The sequence below is a fragment of the Colobus angolensis genome, unplaced genomic scaffold, assembly GCF_000951035.1.
Source record: "Colobus angolensis palliatus isolate OR3802 unplaced genomic scaffold, Cang.pa_1.0 Scaffold199, whole genome shotgun sequence".
Classification (NCBI taxonomy): domain Eukaryota; kingdom Metazoa; phylum Chordata; class Mammalia; order Primates; family Cercopithecidae; genus Colobus; species Colobus angolensis.
In genome coordinates, this window is record NW_012115143.1 from 1434485 (window position 1) to 1452437 (window position 17953).

Here is a 17953-nt window from a genome sequence, read left to right on the forward strand (position 1 = left end):
GAAAGTTTTCATAGACAACTAGAGTAGTGTTTCTCTCTCGACGTGTGTGTTTCTGTAAATACATATATGTCTTCTTCGTGGCAGTCATTCTCAACTTTGGCTGCACACTGGAATCATCGGGACCCTTTAAAAAAATCCAGATGACAGAGCACTTAAATTAGAATCCCTAAAACAGTGGGACCCAGCTACCAATTTTTTTTAAAGCTCACAAGCTAGTTCCAATTCCAGGATAAAGAACAGGAAGATTGAAATGATCTCTGGTAGTTTCTAATGGAACGGTCATGCCTCCTCTCTGACATGAGCTGTTTGTTATTCCTCAGTGTGCTACAGCACAGCTGTTACAGACTTTTTAAAAATGTTCTGGTGTTTAGGGCTATTTCTGCTGTACCAGGAAGAGTAAGATATATAATAGATGCCACTTCAGAGGGCTGGTTGAAAATAACCAAGAACTACAGTGATGGGTCGATACTGTCCTTACGTGGCATAGATGTATCCAGAGGGAAAAGCCGAGTATCAGAGCAGGTCGTCATCATTAAATATTTATTGAGTGCTTACTGTATGCAAGGCACTGGGGATACAAAGAGGTATAATTCATGGCTCTGCCCTTAAGGAGCTCACAATCTAGTTGGAAAAACAAGACATATAGATACATACAGAAATCATTAACAACACAGAGGCCTGAACAATTGCCAAGTGGACAACAGTACAGATAATAAAGAAGAAACGGGGTTCACTAAAGGCTACAGTGGGGAAGGGAGTGCTTCACTGAGAGAGTGGGACTTGAACTGGTATTAAAAAGAAGAGCATCCCAGGCAAAGGGAACACTCACAGCTCAGAGGCAGGAACACACTTTGCGGGTCTAAGAAATGAAGAGTTAAATGTGGCTAGAGTGGAGGTTTGGTGCAAGGCTAAGAGAGTAATACTCGCTTACGCAGGAAAGGATGCGTTTGTTTTACACATATTGTATGTCTGAGGGGCTGGCAGGCCTTGCAAGTGACAGTGTCTATCCTCTCAGATTTGGGAGGTCAGCTGTTAATTAGACTGTTCTCCCAAATCTTTAATTTCATGGACGTACCTTCCTTCTTTTCCTAATGCCAACTCTGTTTCCTGGGTAGGTGTTTCACTGCCTGAATGAAATCCTAGATCTCTGTCACAGTTTTTGTTCGCTGGTCAGTCAGAACCTAGGCCCACTGGATGAGCGTGGAGCCGCCCAGCTGAGCATTCTCGTGAAGGTGCGTCTGCCTGGAAGTATGCAGCCTTGCCGAAAGGACAGAGGTGGTTTTGTCAATGGAGAATTCATGATCTTTCCTCTGAGTCAGTAAAGCATTTCCTCAATACACACACGTACAGAAGTAAGATATAAAGATAAAAATGTTGGTATCAGTTGATTTTGAAGCAGGTAATTACTGTGCCACCTCACAGTGCTCAAAAATAGTTCAGTCCTGAATAGTTTATTCAGCCCATCAAATAAGCATTGGCTTTGTTCTAACTTCCTCACATCCTACCCCTCCTTACTTCCTTGAACTAACCCCTATCTCACTGAGATAATTATCTGCTTGTAATCAAAACGGGTTCTCCCCAACCCCAGTACTTGACAAAATACATTAACTGGAAACCAGCTACTAAATTCCTACTGATGAAAGAGTACTTTCATAGGAAGTCATGCATGTATGGATTTGGTACAAGTCATTTTAAGAACTAAGAGAAATAGGAATGTGGGAAGGCCAGGTGGTTCTGTAGAATTTTGAGCAAGGCTTTTCCAAGAAACTCCTCCCTCCGCCCCCATCCTCCATATGGAGAGTTGGTGAGCTGAAGTGGAATGACAGCTGAGTCCTTCTCTCTGCAGGGCTTTAGCCGCCAGTCTTCACTCCTATTCAAGATTCTCTCCAGTGTTCGGAATCATCAGATCAACTCAGATTTGGCTCAACTACTGCTACGACTAGATTATAACAAATACTATACCCAGGCTGGTGGAACTCTGGGCAGGTAGGAGCAACCCTTGGGTAACTCAGTAGACTTTTTTGGGTGACTTTTTAATGAGTTGCAGAATTCTAGCGCTGGAAGAAGACTTTAGCCATCATATAGTTCAAATACCCTCATTTTATATAAACAAGGCTTAGAGATAGAGGTGTGACCATCTTTAATAATTTTAATGAATATTATTTTCTAGTAGAAGTCATCATCATCATAAAATACTAAAAAAACCTGACAGTGAGACAGGTGTTAAGTCCTTTGCTAGGTTATGTATTGCTATGCTGGGAGGCAGTGTGCCTTCTATTCCCAATTCTGATATGAACTAGCTGTGCAGCCGTGGGCACCCCGCCTTGCTGGTCCCTAGCTTCCACACCGGTGAAAGGAGGGGACCACCCCTTCTAACTCTAAACTTTAAGTGAGATTCAGTGGTAGCTGGCTTCCCAGAGGTCTGTCATTCCCATTCAGAAAATCACTTTACTGTCCTTTCTCTCTCTAAAATGTCTGCAAGTAGATTTTTTTCTAAGCTATTTTAGCAGAAGAGTCAAAAGAAACTCTTGTTTTAAGATGACATTATTTAGACCACAGGTTGTCCTGATTCATATTTCTTTGAAGGCAGTCTTGGGAAAGCATGATACTTAATAAGGCTCTTTTTCTCTTTTGTAGTTTCGGGATGTGAAAAGTTATGGCTCATAAACTGAAATAACAGCCACGTTCCCAAGTTTGTAACAGAAGATTCAAAACAAACATCCCATTCTAGCCAAACACAAATAAGTATCTGTGGCCTAGTGATAGGACTCTACCTTTTCTCCTGGAAGCAGTTACTGAACATCCAGGAGTACAAATCCTTCCCATCATTCCCATGTGGAAAGGCCTGTCCCATCAAGGAGAACATGTGGCATCTCTGATCCTTTACATTGAGAACATTTGTTGGTTATGTTCGTTTTTTCAATAGTCATTTATTGAGCACCTACTGTACATGCCTTGGTACTGTTCAAGCTGTGGGAGATACAGCAGTAAACAAACAATATAGAGCAGAAAGTTAAGTATTTTATGGTTCATATGTGAAAAAGTAATTATGTTTATAAATAAGCTAACTGCTGGATGTTACCATCAAGTAAGAAAGCAACAGGTAGGATAGGCTTTCTCTCTCCCTATACCAAGTAGTTTATACCTACACAGATTGGGCAATTCTAGCTAATGAAAATATATTTAAAGTATTTCTTAGGCCAGGCACAGTGGCTCACGCCTGTAATCCCAGCACTTTGGGAGGCCAAGGCGGGTGGATCACCTGAAGTCAGGAGTTCGAGACCAGCCTGACCAATATGATGAAACCCCGACCCTACTAAAAATACAAAAGTTAGCCAGGTGTGGCAGCATGTGCCTATAATCTCAGCTACTCAGGAGGCTGAGACAGGAGAATCACTTGAACCTGGGAGGTAGAGGTTGCAGTGAGCTGAGATCGTGCAGTTGCACTCCAACCTGGGCAACAACAGCGAAATTCCGTCTCAAAAAAAAGTATTCTCCAATAAAAAGGTCTTTAAGAAAAAATTGAGCCGGGCGCGGTGGCTCACGCCTGTAATCCCAGCACTTTGGGAGGCCGAGACAGGCGGATCACGAGGTCAGGAGATCGAGACTATCCTGGCTAACACGGTGAAACCCTGTCTCTACTAAAAATACAAAAAATTAGCCGGGTGCCGTGGCCGGCGCCTGTAGTCCCAGCTACACGGGAGGCTGAAGCAGGAGAATGGCATAAACCCGGGAGGCGGAGCTTGCAGTGAGCCGAGATCGCGCCACTGCACTCCAGCCTGGGCGACAAAACGAGACTACGTCTCAAAAAAAAAAAACAAAAAAAAAAAAAAAGAAAAAATTGAGATCAAGTTGTTAGATTTTTAAATAGTGAAGACTGCAGGCCCAATTACCCATCTTAAGCCATAGGGGTTGAAGTTATCTTAATATGGCCCAGCCATCACTGGTAATCCATATTCATATCAGTGTGAGTAAAAACAAATATTCATTGAACAACGCCCTCCAAATTGAAAAAGAATGCAGTGTTCTGGCATCAGTTTATAAAGTCACTGAATCTGGTCTTCATCACTACATCTACACACAGGGAAGTTCTGACAACCTTATTCCCTTCTATTATCAACTAAAGATCACCCTTTCCACTGCTATCTCTAGAGCAGGAGCTGGCAAACTATGGCCTGCTGCCTGTTTTTGTAAATACAGTTTTACTGAAACACAGCCATGCCCATTTGTTTACCCATTGTCTATGGTTGCTTTCATGCCCTCACAGCAAAGGTGAGTAGTTGTGATGGATCAAATGGCCCACAAAGCCTGAAATATTTACTCTTTGGCCCTTTACAGAAAAAAATTTGTTGATCCCTGCTTTAGAGAATGAGAAGCCATGAACAGGGATCAGTGATGCCAGAGGAAGGGAAGGAAGAGCTTCCAGCCATTGTGACAATAATAATAATATTGGGTCTTTGACTAGAACTTATAACATTTCCAAGTGTTCTCACTTGTGCTTCTCATGTTTATCTTCCGGAAGGTCATTCCATCAAGCTTATGGTCACTGTCCCTTCATGGCAGTTGGTCCTTTCGTTCTCCCTTTAGCTCTTAAGTGGGGGAATACCCACAGGTCAGCTGTTAGCGATCTCAGCTCTAAAGAGAGAGAGAGGATGAGGTCTTTCTTCAACTGTCAGGAAACAGACCTGTGCCCAATTCTGCTCAACTTTTGGCACAACTGTTAATCTGGGCCTTCACCTACTTTAAACTGAGTTTTTGCAAGCATAGCATTTTAGACACCCTGGAATAACCTTTTGGGAATGATGCCACAGAATAAAGTACACTCTTAACTTTGCAATTTCCTTGGCTAGCTGTCCTCCTAAAGTGAATAAGCCTATTGAAAACCTCGAGAGAGTACTATGTTTGTCTTGTCATTTGTTCTGAGATTAAGCTCAAAGAAACAGATGAAGAAATCCCAGTTACTACAACCAAAGAGATTCAACATTTATTTTATCATAAAAGTTCAGCAAATAAAACTATATACAAGATCCATGCAAGGAATCCAGTTACACACAAGACACATTTAAAACCTGGTTAAAACACAATCTCCACAATAGCAGGGAATAAAACCAGTAAGACCAAGTATCTTTAGTGAGAAGCATAATCGTGTTTATATTTTGGATGCTGCTTGAATCCAATTCTCTCCCCAACAATGAGGCACTGGATCACCCATTCTTGTGACACGACAGGCAGCTGCAATGCTTCAGCACACTTCAGCACCGAGGCTGGGCAAGAAGGGTCCGTCACCACCACATCAAATACCCCTAAAGCAATATCTACAAGGAGCAAGGGAAAGTGAAGAAGGAAAGTACACTCAATTTAGCCCTCCATTACAAAGAGAGATTTGATTCTAACCAATACATCCCACTCTGCACAAACCAAAGCCCTATTATGTCAAGCACACTGCTGATCATGACCAAAAGTAGAGGTATAATCACTATGTGCTGACCTTGTAGAAATATTTAACAAATATATGCCCAGTGCTTCATTTATGTTGACTCACCCCTTGAAGGTGGTACTTGTCTTCTCTAAGAAACATGGATACGGTCAACCTATTAGGCCTGAGCCTTGGACCACAAGGCCTGACACCTAGAGGTCTAAGGAAATCTCTCGAACAAAGATACACACACACACACACACACTCAGTTACCTTTGTTATGGGCACTTGAATGGTGCTGCTTCACAGAGGCTGCCCCTCCAGTCATGAGGATCTCAGACCAGAGCTCCAGGAAGTTCTGCTGTTGGTCTGATACCAAGAGTACCTTCAGATTCTGGAAAGGATTTTCACGGGGTTGCCTAGGAAGGAGGCAGAGAGATAGCCCTATGTAATGGAAAGGACCTCAGCATGACAAGTAATATCCAACAAACTGCCTTTCTGCAAAGGGACTCATGTACATCTGAATGCTTTCAAAACTAAGTGCCCCATCAGGCATAGTGTTTCAAGCCTGTAATCCCAGCACTTTGGAAAGCTGTGGTGGTTGGATCTCTTGGGCCCGGAAGTTCGATAGCAGCCTGGGCAATATGGCGAGACCCCATCTCTACAAAAAATAACAAATTAGCTGGGTATGGTGGCGAGTGCCTGTAGTCCCAGCAGCTTGGGAGGCTGAGGTAGGAGGATCGCTTCAGCCTGGGAGGTTGAGCCTGCAGTAAGTCATCATTGTGCCACTGTACCCCAGCCTAGGTGACAGAGCAAGACTTCACCTCAAAAAGCTAAGCCCTGTATTAGGGTCCCCCTTCTCTTCCTTCTTGCAGTGAATGACCTGTATTCCTTGCAATCCTGGCTTTCTGATTTCCATGTTTGTTCTGGGGCTGAGAATAATCTAAATCACGCTCCTGAGCCTATATATTTTTAATGTTTGCTTAAAACTTAGTTCTCTAACTTTACAGGTTGAGAATATTGACCCTATATACAAATCTTCACACATTTTCAAAAGGTTTCTAGCCAATGTAACCTATGGAAATAAACTAAACTCCTGAAGTCATTTCAAACCCACTTAAATTTATCCTACCGACATTCCAATTTCTAGAAAGCTTTACTCTCTCACCTAGATTCTCTTCCCTCCAAAGCTTGCTGTCTTCCTGTCTATACAATTCTGGATGGGCTTTCAAATACTTACCAGTCCAGAATTCTTTGCTCCTCAAGGCTGTACCCAGCTGGCAACAGATAATTACGATAGTTCTGGAGCTGGTTGGCATGGCAACTATCATGGACCCAGACATGAGACACACAAGGAATCCCACTGGCAAGGCACAGGAAGTACTTCCGGGTTCGACAGTGCTGATCCGCAATCAGAAGACACTGGTAAGCTGTGTTACACTGGAAGAAAAGAAGCAGAGCCAATGGGTTTGGTGACTTCTGTGGAAAGCTCCTAAGCAGCAGCCATAGTGAGCCATGAAGAGCAGATCTGAAGACTCCCAACTACTACCCAATGTGTGATTTAGTCTATCCTTCTGCCCAAGGCCACTCTTCTCACTGAAAGGCCCAAACGATTTCCATAGATGTTCTCTCTGCCTCACCTGCAGCATTCTGAGGACCTAAATCCTCAAGGGACAAACAAGACCTATGAACTCAGCCTTTTAGGCTAAGAATCAGCAACCCTAATAGGGGTTTCTACTACTAAACATAAATATCAATCTTCTTTTGTCCCAGCAACAGAACCAGAGCCATTAACTAACCCAAGGTCCTAACTTCTCTTCCCTATACACAACAAAAATTATATTTCATGCAATGACATTTTGGCAGTTTCTCAGTTCCTAAAATCTCTGGCTACTTTATCCAGGTTCCCCAACCCCTCTCAGGCCTCTTCTCACACAGCAAGTTGGCTCTTCTCATTGCCACTATATTAGGTTACACAAAGAAACTCCTCACCTGGGCTTCATTGAAATCTTCAAGGATATAGCCAGCCCCTGCTCGAAGCTGGGATTCTGTATACTGCTTGTTGAAAGGAGGAATTTCTAAAAATTCTACATTAAAAAAAAAAGATAATAATTACTGAGTGGTTTTCTTATTTGCTACCTTATGCCTGCTTCTTACTGCCCCCTTTTTCACTCCCCAGCTATCTATCCACAGCAGTGTGTCCCCAAAGACAGGCCAAGGGCTTCCCCATGGGCAGAAAGAGATCTGTCTTGAGGCCTTTAAAATGCTGTCAAAAGAAGGGACAAGAGCAGGAGGAACTGGGAAGATGAGGACTGGAGGTGGGTCCTAGACCTAAAAACATCAAAGGTTCCTGCACCGGACTGTTCACAGGGATGGGCGCACAACCATTTCCCACAGTGACATATTCCAACTTGAATAACCCTTACTTACCATCAGGAAGTTCCCTTTGTGTCTATCCTAAATCTTTCCTGTTGAAAACTAAACCCCATTTCCTCTAGTTCTACCTTCTGTGGAGATGAATAGCTGATGAACACTTTATAATTTATATGTGAAGGGTTTATAATAAACCCTTCATATTCCCACTGCATCAGCCTTTTTACCCCCTTGTACACTAAAACTTTGATAAACCAGAATGCTCAATGAAATATGGTTTTAAAATTTTAACACATTAAGTGAAGGTTAGAAAATCCCGTTTCAACCTTTTTATTGAAAACTATCTACCTCTGATGATCTTGAAGTACCTCAGGACACTGAACACCAATGACTGCTCTATGGCCTTGAGGGTGAAGTAGAAGATATGAGAGATGAGGCTGAAGCTGTAATGAATGACCCTAGGCAATTCGAAATTGCTTCTTTTGACCAAATATCTAATTTGAGCTTGTTTTCTTGTCATCTGCTCCTCTCATATATAAATAACAGATTAAAAAAAAAGAAAAGAAAAGCAAGACATCAGAGATTTTAGTTAATTAGGAGTTTTGGGAAATTAAGTTCTAATTAACTGAAATTTTTATCACAAATTTTAAAACCCAACCCAATCCAATGCGTAAGGTTCAATGCCAGTACCACTCCCCTTCCCCTTCACACCCAGTGGTAAAACCTACAGCAGATCCCTTGTGGAGACGGCTCCCCTTCAGTGCCCTCGCTGCCTGCTGGAGCAGCCCAGGCAGTGCTGAGGCCCCATGTCAGGGGTCTCCATCTCCACTTAGTTCTGACTAGCCAACCTACTCACTTTTATTGCTCTTTTGATTCAGCATTCTCCACATTCTTCTCAAACAGAAATCCCAAAACAGAAACTCTACATGGTTATAAGAAACTCAGAATATAGCAGAGCTGTTTCTCAGCTTTGTCTCAATATAGCACGTCACAATCTTCGCACCAAGATTCTACTGCTGAGTCACTGCTGGCACCCCTCACAGTCCTGCATTTTTCTCAAGACTTCTACTTTATGTCTGCTTAATCCAGGACTGGTCTATTTAAATTTTAATCCTTAATTATATTTCCTTGCATTTGTCTAATGAAGTATTACCCTGTCTAGGCAGTGTGTTTCTCTAATTTTTCTCGAGTAGTCTGGGTTCCAGTTTCTTCATTTTTGAGGTATGAGTGCCCTGCCCAGCCAGATGCTAAAATGAATAGATTGTTAATTCTGCCATTTAAATCAAGTATGAAGGTACTAAATAAACCCAACTCCAGGGTCAATCCCTGTGTCTGAAGGATCTCTGATGGTGTGCCATCCAACAAGATTAGGTACCAAACTCATTAATAAATACATCTCCTAAGATAGATTTAAATATTTTACTGAGCTCCTGTTATAAGGTGGTGTCTAAAAATTCCCATTTATCTGTAACACCTACCAGTTTCTTAAAAACTATAATTCTGCAGAGAATTGTTTTAGTATTAGACGTCTTCCTCCTTCTTGAGATTGAGAAACCCCTAAGCATTCTCATACACTGAAAATATCAAGGATTCTGGTACTGTTGGGCGCCAACATAAAGACACATTCACCATAACCACACTTTCTATCAGAAACCTGGTGATCCCTTCAAAAACACTGTCCAAATGCTTCATTTTATTTTTATGAGTAGAGTTTATTACATCTCACATAGGCACACACATTTTAATGAAACTGGACAACCTGCATCTCATACCAGTCAGCTTTCTTGACTACGCTGAACCAAGCAACAAACAAAACATCTATAGAGCTGCCCTGTGAAGTCCTGGTTTCAAGTCCAGCAATATTGTATAAGGGGGGAAAAAAAAACAAGCCATGACCATGACCACTGTTTTAATGCCATGACATGCCTCTATGCAGAATCCTCAAAAGACTCCTAATTAGTCCTGTCCAGGAAACTCTTCAAATACCTTATTCCCACTGTGCCTATCTGATAGTTTGACGAGCTAGGTGTTGCACACACTTAACCTTGAAATCCCACCACGCCGCATCTACTCACTCCCACAGCCCAACTCTCCCACACCAGAGCCTGTCTACTCAGCAACTCTCTGTGCACCTTCCTAATAGCATACACCTGAACTGCAACTCCCTGATCATCCTTTCCATGTCCTTGTACATATCTACACATGGCTGCAGTCGGTGAGATATCGTTTTGGTTAACTAGGAAAGAGTCATCCGCGTACCTGAAATGCCAACCCTCACAGATCTCCAGCGGTGCTATTTTATGATAACCTTGTTGCCTAATTCAATTCCCTCTTGCAAGACAACATTAGTCAGAACTCTAACTTGTATAACATCATTCCATCTGGACCTTTAGCCTTGACAGACACATTTAGATACTACTGTCAGTCACTTATTTATAGTGTATACATTTATATCTGCTCATTCCCTCTCCTAGATCACACGTTTTTCAGACTTCTCCCCACTGCAGTCTTCACTCAAAAACAGACAACACAGAAATAAATGCAATGTACAGATTTAATTTAAGGTTAAAGACAGGTACAAGAGTTGAAAAGGCCTAGAAGCTGTTTCTTTGCAATCACCCTGAGGAACCGGGCACCCCAAAGTCCCAGTCTTAGACCTCAGGAGAATGAACCTTACCCTCCACGTGGGTTTGCTCTAGCAGATGCCCATAGAACACAAATGGGGAAAATGGCAGGGCATTGAGACCCAATTGACTTGGATGGCTGCAGTAGGCTAAAATGACAAGAGCTCTAGTCCCAAGTTTGTCGTCATTGTGGACCAAAAGAAAAACAAAAAAAACCAAAAAGTTATTTAACCTTTAACCTCTCCAAACTTGTTTCCTCATCCATAAAACAGGTAAGATCTATCTCCCATCTGCCTCACAGGATTGTTTTCAGGAACCACTCACTGAGAGGAATTTTGTGAAAACAGTCTATAAACTGTTAAAAAGCAGGATACAGAGTAATTTCTATGACCAAGATCCCAGCTGCTACTTGCCTTGCCTCCTCTACATACAGCGGGGGGACCACCAGCTCATAAGGAAAAGAAAGAAGTGCCTATATGTCAGAGCGCCCAGGGCTTCCTAAGGCCTTACCCTCCTCTTCCTCACTGCTTCCTGTAGGACCGTCTGGCAGTTTGGAGCGGCTGGCCAACTTGTCACTGGTTGTGGCCATGGTAAGGAGGAATGCATAGCCCAGAAACAAGGTCTTGTTCAGAGGCAAAGGCCCTCTCTGCTCTTCCAGGGCAGAGGGTTCACCGGTGTTGTCTCCACTCTCACAGGGGCTCACAAACTCTCCTGCCCCCACTGCACCTGGGAAGGACAGGGGGCACAGTTACTAGGGGGATATACACCATTGCCTTGGCAAAAGCCTTGGCACCAAAAGGCCCCAGCACCAAGCATGACCTGATGGGTAGGCAATGTCCTGATGAACTTATCTGAGCCAGAAACCAAAGACCATTCCAATGGCCAACCCTTCTAAATGACCGACAGCCTAGGATGAAATTCACAACAAACAGAAATTTACATATTTAAATTTTACAGTCATAATGTATGCAGTGTTTTCATAAATGAAAATTAACCAAGTCTTGTTTTCATATAGCCACACCAAATACTTCTGAGGTCATCTGAAGGAAGAGGTGGTTCTAATACAAAGAAATAGTAGTTGAGAGTGAAAAATGTTTGGAAATCTTCAGCCCACTTTCTCTGTCCCGTGCTCTGATTTCCCCCAGGGTAAGAGATATTTTGAAGCAGCCTTTGGAAAAAAAAAAAAAACCCAACACTTTTTTATTACCAAGAAATGCCCCTTGTAGAAAGACCGTCCCACCCCATCACTGACCTTCACCAGAATGGTGCAGAAAATACTTGGTAATAAAGTGTTTTTACACATAGATGGTGCCACATCAAAATAGCCTGCCTCAACTGAATTAGTTTTCAACACCTGGGTAAGTAAGTGAACCAGCCAGCTAGAACACCCATGCCAAGAGTGCCCCAATAAGTCCTTCAGAAAAAAAACAGATACCTGACCTGGAGAAGCTGAATCGTAGGTTCATTAGGAGGCTAAGATGACAGACAGGTCATGCATGCCTCCCTAAAATAAAACCAGGAGCAAGAAAACAGTCTCAGAGGCAATATGATGTTATATAAACGAGGCTGGAATTAGAAGTGAAGACCAACAAAGTTTGAATCCTGACTTTGTCATCTTGGGAAAGTTAGCCAACTTTTCTGTTTTCTGTGCCTCAGAGTCTTCAACTGGAAAACTCATTCTAGCACCTATACTTCATAGGGGTTATATGTGAGGCAGTATGTGTGAAGCACTGAGCGCTATGCCTCATACAGTAAATATTCAATAAAGATTATTGTTATTGTTTTTAAATACCCTGAAACACAGCAGCAGTTGGGTAGACAAGGAGATGACACAATTCAAATACTTAGGAAATTAAAGGAGCTCTGGTGCCAGGACAATGTAACAATCAATGGAGTTTCATCAGTTTGCTAGCCTGAGAAAGTTCCAAAAGGGAATAGACCGATTTACCTCTGTAATCTCCTGAACCCGTAGCAGCTGGGCCTGGGTCAGAGTAGGGACTCAATGAACAACAGATGAAATGAACTCCTTTCTTAATTATTGAATGCTAGGGACTGGAAAGTGGTTGTTTCGGGGATAATGGGAAGAAGAAAGAGCACATTGAGATATGACCTTTTTTTTTTGAGATGGAGTCTCACTCTGTCACCCAGGATGGAGTGCTGTGGCGTGATCTCGGCCCACTGCAACCTCCGCCTCCCAGGTTCAAGTGATTCTACTGCCTTAGCCTCCTGAGTAGCTGGGATTACAGGCATGTGCCACCACGCCCGGCTAAATTTTTTTGTATTTTTAGCAGAGACAGGGTTTTGCCATGTTAGCCAGGCTAGTCTTGAACTCCTGACCTCAAGTGATCCCCCCAACCTCGGCCTCCCAAAGTGCTGGGACTACAGGCGTGAGCCACCACGCCCAGCCATGACCTTTCAATAGGAAGTCTGAGAAAGCTAGAGGGCCCAAGCACAAGAGAGAGGAGAGCAGAATTTCCAGGAAGATGGTGGTGCAGGCAAAAAGAAATTACACCTATTTTGAATCTGCTTACATTTCAATACTTCTCCTTTCCCTCCTAAAACCCATATAGTAGTCAAAGAATGCTATGATCAAGTCCTGGTCTTTTTTTTTTTTTTTCTGGAGACAGAGTTTCACTCTTGTTGTCCAGGCTGGAGTGCAATGGTGCAATTTTGGCTCACTGAAACCTCCACCTTCCTGGGTTCAAGCGATTCTCCTACCTCAGCCTCCCCAGTAGCTGGGATTACAGGCACCCACCACTACACTCGGCTAATTCTGGCCTTCCTATCTATCTGCACTAGAGTCTGCAGAGGATGGGGGAGGAGGGATACAGTGAGCTGTCCCTGAATATCACCTGTGGGCTTGGGCAGGACCCCAACTTTATAACAGGACAGAAGGGCCACTGCCACATACTAAGCTCCATTTTTCCAGCAGCTGGCCCTGCATTCTGCCATGGTATGAAGGAAGAATGAGGCAAAAAGGAGCACTTACCAGGTCTTACGGTGGCAGACTTGCGACCTCGCTTGGCAGGGGACCGTTCCTCTTCAGAAGTGATAAGTTTTCTTTTGCCTGAGAGAACTCCCATGGAGGCACGAGGACTTTCTGTGATCTTTCGGGTAGGGGTTGTGCTGCTGCTACTGGAGGCAGTAGGGGTGGCTGGGGAGCTGACGTTACTGCGCCGTTTCCGCTTCCCTTCCACCAAATTGTCTATGGCAGGATAAGCCAAAGGTTGGTCAAATTCTATGGTATGAGGTCCTGAACTCCAAGAAGCTGGGCAGACCCTGATTCAGCTACCACAGTGTTCCTTCCCCCACTTCCCACGAGGCCAAGAAGCTTCTTTTTAAGGCCATAATATTTTTTGATCTAGTCTTTGCCATGACTGAAATGTGTTTAGTCCCCTATAGAACTGAGGAGGCCAGAAAAACCCTAAGGACTTCCTGTTCGGTACTAAGAAGAAAACAGATAAGGCAGTAGCTCTAGAAAATGACAGCTCATCACCATCTGATAAGCCACATACAGGAATAATAAAAGTTAGGGAAACATTCCTGACAGGTTCAGAAACTCCCCCGCCCACTGTAAGCAGAACAGAAGCCCAAAAGCAGCTGTTCAGGAAGCAAAGGTCTTACCTAAGCTGATATCTGCTGCCTTTGTGAGAGGTGTTACTGCCTCATAGGGGCCAAGCCCATACTGCTCTCTCAGTCTGTTTCCTTGCTCCAAGGACAGGATGACAGCCATTCGCTTATACCACTTTCTCTGGCCTTCTTTTTCAATGCTGTAGTACAGTTCCCCAGACTCCTTCCTATGTCCTTTCACCACTCCTGGGGGGCAGAAAGCATAAAAGAAGCTTGCTGTTGTCTTAGGCTCCTTAGCACCCTCTCACAAGGGCTCTGCAAAGCAGGCCTGAGTTAGGGAATTTAGAGATCCAACAGTGGACTGAAGTTAAGACTTAACAAAATTCCAGTTGTCAATCCCAATCAGTAACACTTAGGATATATGTAGCTGGGATTAGGACAGGAAAGTTTCTTGACAGAAGGTATCCTTTAGTTATCAAATAAAACTTCCCAAAGACAGCCATTATGGATTGCCAGTGGTTCAAATGATTTCCATGAAGTGAAATGGCATGTGGTTTCCTAAAAATTCCATTACAACTTCTAAACCTTTTCTTCTTGGTTCCCTGGGAGGCTGAGTGGCAAGTCTTGAGTTAAGCTGTAGGTGAAAAATGACATCATTCTAAGAGAGACAGCATGTGTGTGTTTTTTGTCTGTGTGTGTAACAAAATTAGAGATAACAAAGAAAGGAAGAAACAGATCCTGCCTCTCCTACCTAATCTTCCTCTCTATTATCTACTTTCCTGCACTGATTCAAAACCTGACGATAAGGCCTTTATGTTAAGGAGCAAAATGTGGGATGTAAAAGGAAACTAAGCTAGAATTCAGGAGACCTGAGCTTAGGCCTAATTCTGCTGCCACCAAGCTGTGTGATCTTGGATAGGACCCATTACTAATCCTGTGAAAAAGAACACTTCTTCCTATCAATGAATAAACAATTTACAACACACACACATACTACAGCTATAGATACACACACACACACAAACCCCTACCCCCACACACATAAACAAAAACAAGGCAGTACTATGAATATTTTTTCATTCCTATACACAGAAAGGTCCAATTTCTTCTCACCCATTAGCCTATGCCTATGCTTGAATGACGAGCTAAAAGAAACCCAGAGCCTACCCCACCCAAGGAAAATAATGCAGAGAAAGCAAGCCTTGGTTCTCTCTCTATCCTGTGGAATCACTCCCTTTTCCCTTACTTGTTCATCTCCTCGCTTAAATCTCTAGCCCCAGACTAAGTCACAAAGTCTCCCTCAAAAACACAAAGAAGCCCAAGGCCAACAATATACTTCACACTAATGAAGAGTTACTAGAACTAGAAGCAGTCTAGTGTTGACATTAGTAAACAGCCTCAAGAAATGGGACACAGAATCCCCACACCTTGATGCCACAGTTCACTCTTGTTACAGAACTTTGTCTTTAAAAGGCCAAATATGAACCCCTCAGAGTAGCTTTACACCTGAAAGAAGGAATGCATTTGATACAATGAGTCACAGTAAAAGACCCCAATCCATGTGCTACTCCCAACTGATCCCATATATAGCTAACAATGTTATCCAGAACTAGAAGGTGAAGTGGCCCATTTAATAATGAACAAAGGAGCAAACAACAATTACTCAGAGAATTCCAAATACAAGAGAAGCCTGGATGGACTCCAATAAAAAGCCATTTTTCCGGCCAGGATCAGTGGCTCACTACTATAATCCCAGCACTTTGGGAGGCTGAGGCGGGTGGATTGCTTGAGGTCAGGAGTTCAAGACCAGCCTGACCAACATGATGAAACCCCTTCTCTACTAAAAATACAAAATTAACCAGGTATTGTGGCAGGCACCTGTAATCGCAGCTATTTGGGAGGCTGAATCACTTGTACCCCAGAGGCAGAGGTTGCAGTGAGCCGAGATCACGCCATTGCACTCCAGCCTGGGTGATAGAGCAAGGCTCTGTTGAAAAAAAAAAAAAAAGCTATTTTTTGGCCGGGCATGGTGGCTTACGTCTGTAATCCCAGCACTTTGGGAGGCTGAGGCAGGCAGTTAAGTTGAGGTTGGGAGTTCAAGACCAGCCTGGCCAGTGTGGCAAAACCCCATCTCTACTAAAAACACACAAAAAAGTAGCCAGGTGGTGCTACTTTTACGTACCGCCAGGTGGTGGTAGGTGCCTGTAATCCCAGCTACTCGGGAGGCTGAGGCACAAGAATCACTTGAACCCGGGAGGCAGAGGTTGCGGTGAGCCAAGATCACGCCACTGCACTCCAGCCTAGGAGGCAGAGTGAGACTGTGTCTCAAAGAAAAAAAAAGAAAGCCATTTTTCCCCATTATATCCCAATCTGTGTTCAAAAAGTCCTTAGAAAGATGTTTTTAAATGACAAACTCAACACAAATAGGTATCTTCAAATTATTTCTATAGAAAGGAGACAATATATTCAAAGAACTAGCACATGAAGCAATAACAACAAGCATAAACCTCTCACTATCACCAATATCACCTACTTCAAAAATAAAAAGGCACCATTCTTCAAACCAGAGAATAAGTGGTAGATGTGCAGGCATACAAACACAGCACTAAAAACTTCTCCCTAAGCAAAAATATCTCAATGTATCAGCCATACTCACCTGCTGGTCTCCAATCAAAGCAGGTAGTTAAGCTTTAAAAAAGAAGACAGTATGGAAAGGGAAAAACACTAACTTTAAAGTGGAGAAGGCCAGATGCGGTGGCTCACGCCTTGCAAGCCCAGCACTTTGGGAGGCCAAGGCAGGTAGATCACCTGAGCTCAGGAGTTCGAAACCAGCCTGGCCAATATGGCAAAACCCTGTCTCTACTAAAAATACAAAAATTAGCCAGGTGTGGCGGGGCACACCTGTAATCCTAGCTACTCGGGAGACTGAGGCAGGAGAATCACTCGTACCCGGAAGCTAGAGGTCGCAGTGAGCCAAGACTGCGCTACTGCACTCTAGCCTGGGCAACAGAGTGAGTGAGACTGTCTCAAAAAAAGTGGAGAAATCTGGTAAATACAACTTTAACCAGTGATGAAGATTAACATCATCGGTGATGTCTGTCATGTGGATACATCATCATCATCACAAACGTTCCCAGTTCCTGATAACATGAGAAGGGCATTTCACTTCTGGGGCATTTTTGTTTTTAGAGACAGGGTCTTACTCTGTTTCCCAGGCTGGAGTGCAGTGTCATGATCATAGCTCACTGCGGACTCAAACTCCTGAGCGTAAGCAATCCACCTGCCTCATCCCCCTGAGTAGCTAGGACTACAAGCATGCGCCACCATGCCCTGCTAATTTATGTTCCCTTTTTTTTTTTTTTTTTTAAGAGACAGGGTCTCACTATGTTTCAGGCAGGTCTCACTATGTTTCAGGCTGGTCTCCAACTCCTGGCCTCAAGTGATCCCCCTGCTTTGGACTCCCAAAGTGCTGGAATTACAGGCACGAGCTACCAGACCCAGCCATCTATGTGGCATTCTTTTTAAAATATCCCAGAACTCCAGTCTAATGAGAAAATACGAGACAAACGCAAATTGAGGGACATTCTACAAAATATCTGACCAGGACTCCCCAAAACTGTCATGAAAAACAAAAAGGTCATGAAAAACAAAAGACTGAGAAATTGCCACAAAGCAGAGCAGACCAAAGGATATACAATGACTAAATGCAATGTTGGACGCTGAAGAGAAAAAGAACATTATGGAAAAGCTAGTGAAATCCAAATATAGTCTAAAGTTTTGTTAACAGTAATAAACCAAGGTTGGATTTTTAGTTTTGACAAATGTCCCATGTTAACACCAAATGTCAACAATAGGGAAAGCTGGATGAGGGTTATATGGGAACTCTACTAGCAGTACTCTGTGCTTCGCAAATTTTCTGTAAATCATCTAAAATATTCCAAAATAAGTTTATTCAAAAACAAATGAACAA

The 17953-nt window shown here is 43.2% G+C and overlaps 2 protein-coding genes across 5 annotated transcripts in view; one reads left to right on the forward strand and one right to left on the reverse strand.

Moving 5' to 3' along the window:
* The window catches only part of TUBGCP4 (tubulin, gamma complex associated protein 4), a 35127-nt gene extending 31638 nt beyond the window's left edge, over positions 1 to 3489 (forward strand). Inside the window, exons 15-17 of the mRNA XM_011941206.1 lie at positions 1116 to 1232; positions 1847 to 1986; positions 2638 to 3489. Of these exons, the coding sequence (XP_011796596.1) occupies positions 1116 to 1232; positions 1847 to 1986; positions 2638 to 2650 (270 nt within the window). The 3' untranslated portion in view covers positions 2651 to 3489. The remainder of the gene's footprint in view (positions 1 to 1115; positions 1233 to 1846; positions 1987 to 2637) is intronic.
* A 1469-nt stretch (positions 3490 to 4958) lies between these two features.
* TP53BP1 (tumor protein p53 binding protein 1) overlaps positions 4959 to 17953 on the reverse strand; it is a 111605-nt gene continuing 98610 nt past the window's right edge. For 2 of the 4 annotated variants that reach the window (XM_011941144.1, XM_011941142.1), the window contains exons 22-28: positions 14038 to 14229; positions 13403 to 13618; positions 10924 to 11139; positions 7409 to 7503; positions 6657 to 6856; positions 5690 to 5835; positions 4959 to 5315 (exon numbers count right to left, since the gene is read on the reverse strand). In XM_011941144.1, coding sequence (XP_011796534.1) covers positions 5128 to 5315; positions 5690 to 5835; positions 6657 to 6856; positions 7409 to 7503; positions 10924 to 11139; positions 13403 to 13618; positions 14038 to 14229 — 1253 coding nt within the window. In that variant the 3' untranslated portion in view covers positions 4959 to 5127. Of the gene's footprint in view, positions 5316 to 5689; positions 5836 to 6656; positions 6857 to 7408; positions 7504 to 10466; positions 10563 to 10923; positions 11140 to 13402; positions 13619 to 14037; positions 14230 to 17953 lie in introns of all 4 variants that reach the window. The other 2 variants (XM_011941141.1, XM_011941143.1) reach the window with 2 other exon arrangements.